The sequence below is a fragment of the Oncorhynchus clarkii genome, chromosome 16 (assembly GCF_045791955.1).
Source record: "Oncorhynchus clarkii lewisi isolate Uvic-CL-2024 chromosome 16, UVic_Ocla_1.0, whole genome shotgun sequence".
NCBI lineage: Eukaryota > Metazoa > Chordata > Actinopteri > Salmoniformes > Salmonidae > Oncorhynchus > Oncorhynchus clarkii.
This window is the reverse complement of record NC_092162.1, coordinates 22,499,498-22,508,646: the sequence shown is the minus strand read 5'-3', so window position 1 is coordinate 22,508,646 and position 9,149 is coordinate 22,499,498. Positions and strand designations below refer to the sequence as shown.

General features: G+C 43.7%; 1 protein-coding gene across 1 annotated transcript in view; it reads right to left on the bottom strand.

The window, feature by feature from the left end:
• The window catches only part of LOC139368205 (rho-related GTP-binding protein RhoN-like), a 35,114-nt gene extending 28,428 nt beyond the window's left edge, over nt 1-6,686 (bottom strand). Inside the window, exons 1-2 of the mRNA XM_071106852.1 lie at nt 6,372-6,686; nt 5,839-5,926 (exon numbers count right to left, since the gene is read on the bottom strand). Coding sequence (XP_070962953.1) covers nt 5,839-5,926; nt 6,372-6,473 — 190 coding nt within the window. The 5' untranslated portion in view covers nt 6,474-6,686. The remainder of the gene's footprint in view (nt 1-5,838; nt 5,927-6,371) is intronic.
• Between the last annotated feature and the right edge of the window lie 2,463 nt (nt 6,687-9,149).

The following is a 9,149-nucleotide window of genomic DNA, read 5'->3' as shown; positions in this document are numbered from 1 at the left end:
TACTGTGTGGTTGTGTAAGGATGGGTGTAAGGATCAGGGCTCTAGATAAGTTTCACTGAGCTGAGAGCTGAGATCAAACCTGTGCCAAAGTCTTCCTGAGCAGGAAGTTGCCTGAGGGACAGACTTCAGGTGCACCTCTCTGTCGAGTTCCTTCTTGGTGTTACTCTGTTTTGTGTGTATATGACACTGCAGGTTGAGCAGGTTTCTATGGACTCTTACCTTGCACACGGTTGACTTTGAAGCAGGCAAGTCGTTTGATGCATTGGGTTTGGCCTAGAGCAGACCTATACAGGCCTGAAACTCCACAGCGCTGCTACTACTTTTCATCTTTTGAATATTTCCCTCTACAGGGACGGATTCAGACCTGGGACAGCCCGGTTAGTGGACTCTCTGAATAATGAATGGCATTAACCAATACATCAACTACAAGACCTTGACGGTCAGATTTGAATACCCTGGCCTAGACTGAGAACAGCTAAAAGCTAGAGCTAACACTTAGAAAAAAGAGATGTAAGCCTAGCATTGTGCTAGTACCTCTTCTGATACTTAAACTTATTTACTTATTCTGGTATTGTATACTGTTATTTTGGGACATCTGATGAGAAACAAACTGATGATTTGAATTCTATGTGCCACTTTTGAAATATAACGAACACTGGAGTGTAAACAGAATTACGATAAAATCCCTGAGCCTCCCTCCCAAAACAACAACACACACACACACACTCTATCTCAATCCCATCCAAATCCCCCCACTCATTCACTAGTTCATCCGCCTGGGCTTTTTTTTATGTGTTGCTCTTTTGTCACACTGCATAAACAGATTACGTTGAGCCTTATATGGCTGATGTGGCGTGATAGAGAGAGTGTGGATCAGCCATCTCTGCTATCTACACCGCTGTGAGGATAGAGGATCAAGAGGGGAGAGGGGTTAGCGGAGATGCTAGGCTAATCAAGCGCAATGATCATAAGAGGCATTAGCGCGACAGAGTGGGAGTCCTGACCTTGTTTTGAATGAGCGAGAGGAGAGAGGGGGAGATAAAAATAATAATAATAATAATTGAGCGAGAGACCAATCAGGCGGTGGGAAAAAGAATAGGACGAAGGGTGAGAGCGCATGAGTGCAATCAAAAGAGGAGTGACAGCGAAGGGGCGAGAGGGAGAAGGTGATGAAAAAGAGGGTGGGTGGGTGGGAGAGAGAGAGAGGGAGGGAGAGACAGGGGGCAAGTGTTTGGTCACTGAGCGAGCGTGGGGATAAGTGTATGGTTAATTACTGCCACTCTGTTTCTGTCAGCAAGCAGGCGACTAGCTCGGGCTCCAGTGGAATGGCTGGCCACTCTCGCCTCCCCTCCGTGTGGCTGTCTCCTTCACGTCCCACCCCTTAGTCTCTCTGCTTGACTTCTCTTCTCCTCCCCTCCTCTCATCTGTCTTCACTTAGTCGCTCTTCTCCTCTCTGCTCCTCCTCCACTCTAAATTATCCTCCACTTGTCCTCTCCTTGATTTCTCCTCCTCTCCTCGGTCTTCACACCACCTCACCTGCCATCAGTTTCTCCCCCTCCTCTTCTTTGTCTACACTCCTCCTCTACTCTATTCCCTCACACCACTAGTCCCCGCCCTATCAGCCACACCCAGCAGCTGCCTCTCCGGCTAATGAGCTGTGAGAGGGAGGAAGGGGGGGGGGGGGGGGGGGGTGAGTGGAAGAGACAATGAGAGAGAGCGAGAGCAGGACAGGGTGAGCTATCCTCCTGTAGTTAATTCATTCTCCTCAACCTCAGTCATTGTTAACACTCACTGGTTTGGTTCATCTACTCACCTGCTGCCATGCAAAGCTAACACATTACTGTGCCAGGCTAGCACATCCATCTATTTACATACACACATACATGGCTGTCTGTCTCTCACACTCATACACACACACATACAAAACAAATAATATATTGCATAACAAATTCAGCCGTGAGTGAAGGGATAGAAATTAACACTGAGTATTGCAGGTAGCATGTCTATACCTCACATGGTCACACACACAAATATTATTTCACAAATCCTGTTTATCTTTCAGATCCTATTGTTATGATACCTAACAACACACGCACAAAGAGGCAAAGCACTTCCGGGCAGAAAATAGCAGAAACAGTGCTCCACGCACACTCCACACACACGCATGCACACAAACACTGCCCCGTCTACATGCGCCAAGTCACTAACCCTCATTTAGCCAGTTAGCAACAAAAGGTCCCGTGCCAGGGGACTTATGCTATTGTAATGTGAGTGGGAGCAAATACACCTGTCCAATGAGATATACCCAGATTAGAACCTGCCTCTTCCGAACAATCTATTTATACAACTAATAGGAGGCTGGGTAGGGTCAGAAGTGGGTCATATAGTACCTTCCTTCTATATAGCTGGGATAAATCCACTTAGCCACATCTACTTTCACCAAGTCTACCTATAATCTGTTAGCCATTGATTTGTTTAGTATAGGCGGCTCGCTAGGAAAGAAGAAATGTCTGGAGTTGCCAGGGCCACCTTCTGAGGTTGTGTTTCAAACCAATTGAGACCATTTTCTTTTAGGCTTGGGGCAAGTATAGCTTCAGTATAGGGTCGCTGGTAGGAGAAAACACTGAGACAGTCGTCTGAGATGGCTAGAATTCCTTATTGACGCCGTCCATCAACGCGACTTGTTATCCACAACAGTGTTCCAAAAGCCAGGCGAATAGCTCCTGGGTGGTTGAAATGGGTGTTGTTGAAATGCACTTAGACATTTCAGCAACACCCACTTCAGTGAGCTCTCGAACCGCATCGTAACAACACCCATTACCACCAAGCAGTATCTAAACAAGCACACAGGTTTCTTGGTCTCACGGCTTTAGCTGGTCTGTCTGTCTGTCTGTCTTCATTGTCAACGTCTTGTCGTCACTCGAATGAGTGTGACAACATGTTCAGAGGCATTGTTGTTACGTTAGAGGAAGAATGTGGGACAGTCACCGGGCCCTAGTGCCACGTTCACATGCTAGTCGGAATTTTCTATTTCCTGGTTGTGATGTTGGAAATACGACTTTGCTTCGTTCATGTGCTTTTTGGTCAGAACAATTCTTCAACCAATATGATTTTAGCTAGCTTGATAAGCTTGCTAACATTGATCTGACTTGGATGGTCATCCAAGCTAACTAATCTATGGCGAGAGAATGTTTTTGTTTCCTGTTTTTTAATGAGAAACTCCTCTTAATTCAATCAGATAAGTGTGTAACTGTTGCCAAATAATGACATTAACACATATTGCTAAGAGTGGGACAGTAGGGTGACTGCTCTAGCTGGTCTCGAACTCAGGCCACAAACACCAATGACAAACAACCATACCACTGTCCCAATAAGGGATATCTCCAGGGTATGTGCTTATTGGGCCAGTATAGTTAGGCCATGTCCAGAAGAAACCCGAACCCCTCCTCCCTCGGCACTTGTGTAGATCTGAAACAACTTGATAAGTGTAAGAAATAGGGTGAATACACTTTCAAGTAAATCTCAGCTCTGTTAAAAGTACACAAGAAAATGTACTGAACTAAAATATCAATTGAACACGTAAAGTGTTGGTCCCATGTTTCATGAGCTGAATCCCAGAAATGTTCCATACGCACAAAAAGCGTATTTCTCTCAAGTTTTGTGCACTAATTTGTTTACATCCTTGTTAGTGAGCTTTTCTCCTTTTCCAATATAATCCAGCCACCTGACAGGTGTGACACATCAAGAAGCTGATTAAACAGCATGATAATTACACAGGTGCACCTTGTGCTGTGGACAATAAAAGGCCACTTTAAAATGTGCAGTTTTGTCACACAACACAATGCCACAGATGTCTCAAGTTTTGAGGGGGCATGCAATTGACTGCAAGAATGTCCATCAGAGCTGTTGCCTGATAATTTAATGTTAATTTCTCTACCATAAGCTGCCTCCAACGTCATTGTAGAGAATTTGGCAGTACTTCCAACCGGCCTCACAACCATAGACCACATGTAACCACACCAGCCCAGGACCTCCACATCCGACTTCTTCACCTGCAGGATCTTCTGAGGAGGGGTGGGTGTGCTGATGAGTATTTCTGTCTGTAATAAAGCCCTTTTGTTTGGGAAAGCTAATTCTGATTCGCTGGGCCTGGCTCCCCAGTGGGGGGGGCCTGGCTGCCAAGTGGGTGGGCCTATGCCTACCCATGGTTGCACCCCTGCCCATTCATGTGAAATCCATAGATTAGGGCCTAATGAATTTCTTTCAATTGACTGATTTCCTTATTTGAACTGTAACTCAGTAAACACTTTGACATTTCTGCATGTTGCGTTTATTTTTTTGTTCAGTATATTTTATGGATCATAGTGATTCAGGACTATCATTAAAACAGGTTAAGATGCCCCACCAACATTAGACAACTATACAGAAAGCCATTAAATTGCTGAAATAAGTCAACAAAATCAATGATGAGCGAATAGTCAGATTAATAACTGATACCTTACACAGATAAGGTGTCAGATCAGAATATCGTGAACCAAGGGGCTGTGAGTCCAAATCCCAAGTGAGGTCATGTTGAATAATAATTGCTGATTAATTGAACAAGCACAATGTAATCATGTATGTCAAAGTGTGTCAAATATGTCATTTGAAAACACTGTGTCTTAAAAGCACTGTGTGTGTGAGTATCCCTAAACTTGCCAACAGACAAAGAGCTGTGAATGGAGGGCCTTGATTGGCTTGGCATCAGTAACGTAATGTGTGTTTTGGGGGGGGGGACAAATGTTTTTTTGCCACATTCCCATGAAACATGACTAGAACATCAATGTGCCCAGTTTTCTGTAGGTTAGGAGAATATTCCATCAACGCCCCGCCAAACATACACAGAGCATGCTTGCCATGTTCTCAGAATATAAGATATTAATGTTATTGACAAGCTTTATGGGAGTGTTGCAAGAAAATTAATTTGCCAAGTTTTCGGAGGGTTAGGAGAATATTCCATCAATGTCCCACCAAACATACACAGAACATGGTTGCCATGTTCTCAGAAAATAATATATTAATATTCTAGTCATGTCTTCTCTTAACCTACAGAAAACTGGACACATTGATGTTCTTGCAACGTCCGCATGAAACGTGTCTGGAACATTAATATTTTCAGTTCTGAGAACATGGTAAACGTTCTGGATAAATTATATTTTACATTAAGGGGATGGTCTCTTGGAAAAATGCCTTGCACATCATGGGAACATTCCTATGAAAACGTTAGTTAATGACCTAATGAGACTCTTAAGCCAACTTTCTCTAAAGTTGTGGGAACGTTTGTTGTTAGCTGGGATTCAAGTGAAACTTCCCACTGGGAACTAGGCGCTTCTGATAACTCTGATTGGACATGAAAGCGGCAATCCCTCAAAAAGACAGATTGGTGCAATACAATACCAGGAGAACTGCAGCAGGCCTAAAGGCTTGACATTCAATATGTACTCAACTGTCAAAAAGCAGGAATTAACAAGAAATGTCCAAGAAAGGTAGCCTCCCTTGAAAATATGTAATTTCTGTGCGTAGTTTTGTGGGCACAAAAACACAAATTGCTATGCATAATTTGTTGGGAAAATCCAGCATTATTAATCCGAATAAATATAATAATTTGAACAACTCTGGATTTTTCTGAATGCTCAAAACTGTCGCATCATTGCCAATTTCTGCACCTTAAGCGGAGCCTAGCAGACTAAAAGAGACCTGGCTCACTGTCCACATTACTTGTGCGAGTTGTGACATCTTCGAGTCCAAGTGTCAACATTTATTTATTAAATTAGTCCCGCTTGAAGCCACAGTCCTTACCTGATGTGTCCCACATGTTCAGCTCAATCCTCTGTTTCTCGATCTCGAAACTCGCCGTGTAGTTCTCGAAGACAGTCGGGACATAATTCTGAAAAGAAAAATTTCAAATGGAAAAATGAAAACCTAAATCTGCCCAATGATGCAAAATGATACCATGTTCCATTCCCACTCATCTCGGCTGATAAAGTCTGGTTTAGGCTTATTCCTCTATCACAAGTCACATGTAGGTTATGTGCATATGGCAGACACCATATTAATTCTGAGCCAAATCTAAGACACATGGCCAGGGATAAGGCTAAATGTATGTCATTAAATGGAAAATATGTGCCATAGATTTAGGCTATATACATTAGGCTATAGACAGGATCTAAAGCCTAAAAACTTTAGAATCATTAAATGTTTTAAAACATAGTTTATGGATTTGCCTGATGTGCGCATGGTGCGAACGCTAAACGAATATTTGTATTTTATTTAAAATAATGATTTATTTATTACAATCGTACAAACTTCGTAATACAATCGCAATGACGTACCTCTGGATACGAGTCTTTGGCGAATACATGAAGTAATGCCGTTTTGCCACATTGCGTATCGCCGACCACCACGATTTTACAGCGGCTGCCCTTGCTCTCCATAGTGCCGTCTATTTGGTTATGATGCGTCGCCTTCTTTTCATTTAGCTACACTCCAGAATAGTCCCCAAGTCAAAGTGTAGAAAGTAGATACCGGTGAGATTTCCCTCCCTGTTTTCAGTTTTATTCCTCGCTGTGTGTGCCTTCCCGAAGCTTTGACTGTCAGACTCAGAACTGTAATAACTCTTAAGCGCGCCTGCATAGCCTACTCCACAATGTTCCTGCTTGCCACCGCTGGATGCTGACAGAGCGTGAGTTTGTATTTTCACTTTCCTCTTTAGACCCGCCCATCAGCCACTAACAACCAATGAGAAGGTCTGAGGAGCTAACGTTTATTTGCATGCCAACTGTTCGGGATAATGTCATAATCATCCATCAACAACACCTTTGATCAAATCTGAAGAATAGTTTTGTGAAATAAATCCCCCCCTTTACAAGAACACATACCCCTATCTCTCTCTCTCTCTCTCTCTCTCTCTCTCTCTCTCTCTCTCTCTCTCTCTCTCTCTCTCTCTCTCTCTCTCTCTCTCTCTCTCAGACACAAACACACACGTATCTCTCTCACCCATCTCTCGTATACTGTAATCTCCTGGTATTTTCCCTTTTTAAGAGTTGACTGAACCTTACCATGCTTGGCAGTAGTGGTTGGTGCTAGCTGGTTAACGCAAATGCCATGCCGTGAAAAATGAGTGGCATACTGAATCCAGTAGAGGTTGTGTATTCTGTGATTCTAAAATTAATATCAACACAATTATCTTCATCAGTGCTCCCTTCGTGACACCTCTGGTCTACAGGGCAATCTCTCCAAACATCTGCAAAGATTTAGTTCTGTGGTTCCCGAGATCACGGTCAGAAGCAACACAATGACCAGGTTTCTATCGCCATCTTCTGGTGAGAAAGGGCACACAAGAATATTGAGCGTCCAACTCCAAATCCCACTTTGTATTATATTACACATGCCATTTAGCAGACGGTTACAATCCAAAGCCATTTACAGTAGTGTGTGCATACATTTTCACATGGGCCTGTTTCACAATGCAGTGTTGTGTTGTATTACAGAACGGGACTTGAGGAGAGGCCATAGGCTGCATGGAGCTATTTTCTCCCAATGGCCATTCTTTCCATTGACTTGTTGGTGCGCATCCTTGCACAAAGAGGATGCCATTGCCATCCATTCAGCTGCAGGTGGCAGCACAAGACAATGCACAAAGCGATGGACACAACAACTAGCGACATGTATTCATCACTCTAGAGAACTCATTCCACTGCTCCAGAGTCCAACTGCTGCCAGCTTTACATCACTCCATCCGACGCTTAGCATTGCGCGTGGTGATTTTAGCCTTAGTGATTTTAGCCTTGTGCGCTGCCGCTCGGCCATGGAAACCCATTCCATTAAGCTCCAGAGGAACAGTTCTTGTTCTGATGTTGGAACTCAGTAGTGAGTGTTGCGACGGAGGACAGGCGATTTTTAAGTGCTATGCCCTCCACCACTCAGCGGTCGCGTTCTGTGAGCTTTTGTGACCTGTCACTTCACGACTGAGCCTTTGTCGCTCTTAGACATTTCCACTTCACAATAACAACGTTACAGTTAACCGGGGCAGCTCTAAACAGGGCAGAAATGTGCCGAACTGACTTGTTAGTAAGGTGGCATCCTATGACAGTGCCACATTGAAAGTCACTGAGCTCTTCAGTAAGGCCATTCTACTGCCAATGTTTGTCTCTGGAGATTGCATGCCTGTGTGCCTGATTTTATACACCGGTCAGTAACGGGTGTGGCTGAGAAGCCACGACTTTGAAGGGTTGTTCACATATATCATATATGGTGTATGTCGTCGCTCTCCCCCCACACACCTGTAAAAACGAAGGTATTATGGACACATAATAGTACACATACCATGGTCACCTATGGGAGGGTCTAATTTCATAAGTAGCCTACATTAGTGTTGTATAGTTTTTATAGCTTAAGAAATTGGACTCTTCTATGAAGTTGTTGGTGTGTGCAGGTACCGAAAGCTCACTCAACAGCTAGTTTGACATGTTGCTGGTGGAGCTACCGAATTTGAGACTTTTCGATGGCTCAAACGGTTTGAAGGAGTGGGGTCAAGTGTGTTTGCGGGCAGAGGATTACTGGTTCGAGCCCCCATGGGGACATGGGCAGTGGAGGAGCTATGCAATTAGCAGCACACTGACGTCAGTTTCACTGACTTGTGTGTGTTGCGCCTTGCCCACTCTTTCTGACCTATTCTGACCTACTGGGTCGTTCCACGAGTACATTGTGCGTCTGTTTGACATTTTAGGCCGTGGACACGGAGCTACAGCAGCACGCGGTAATTAACCTCTCCAAAAAAAGAGCTCACTGACGCACAAGTCTCAGTCTTGTCTAAGGGCCTCTCTTTTCTACCTACATGTACAGACAAACCCTTTGATAGGAAAGTAGATCTGTTGAAATTCTTTCCCAAAATTAAACTTAACCAACAATGAACTGTTACTCATTTTAAGCCCAAAAAGCCAGTTTAATAAAGATAAAGTATTTCGCTACACTCGCATTAACATCTGCTAACCGTGTGTATGTGACCAATAAAATTTGATTTGATTTGATACCCGCAAGAGCAGTGTCTGTCGGTTTCTTATTTTTTTCTCATGTTATTCAATTGTTGCTATGCACCTGCCACAAAGACA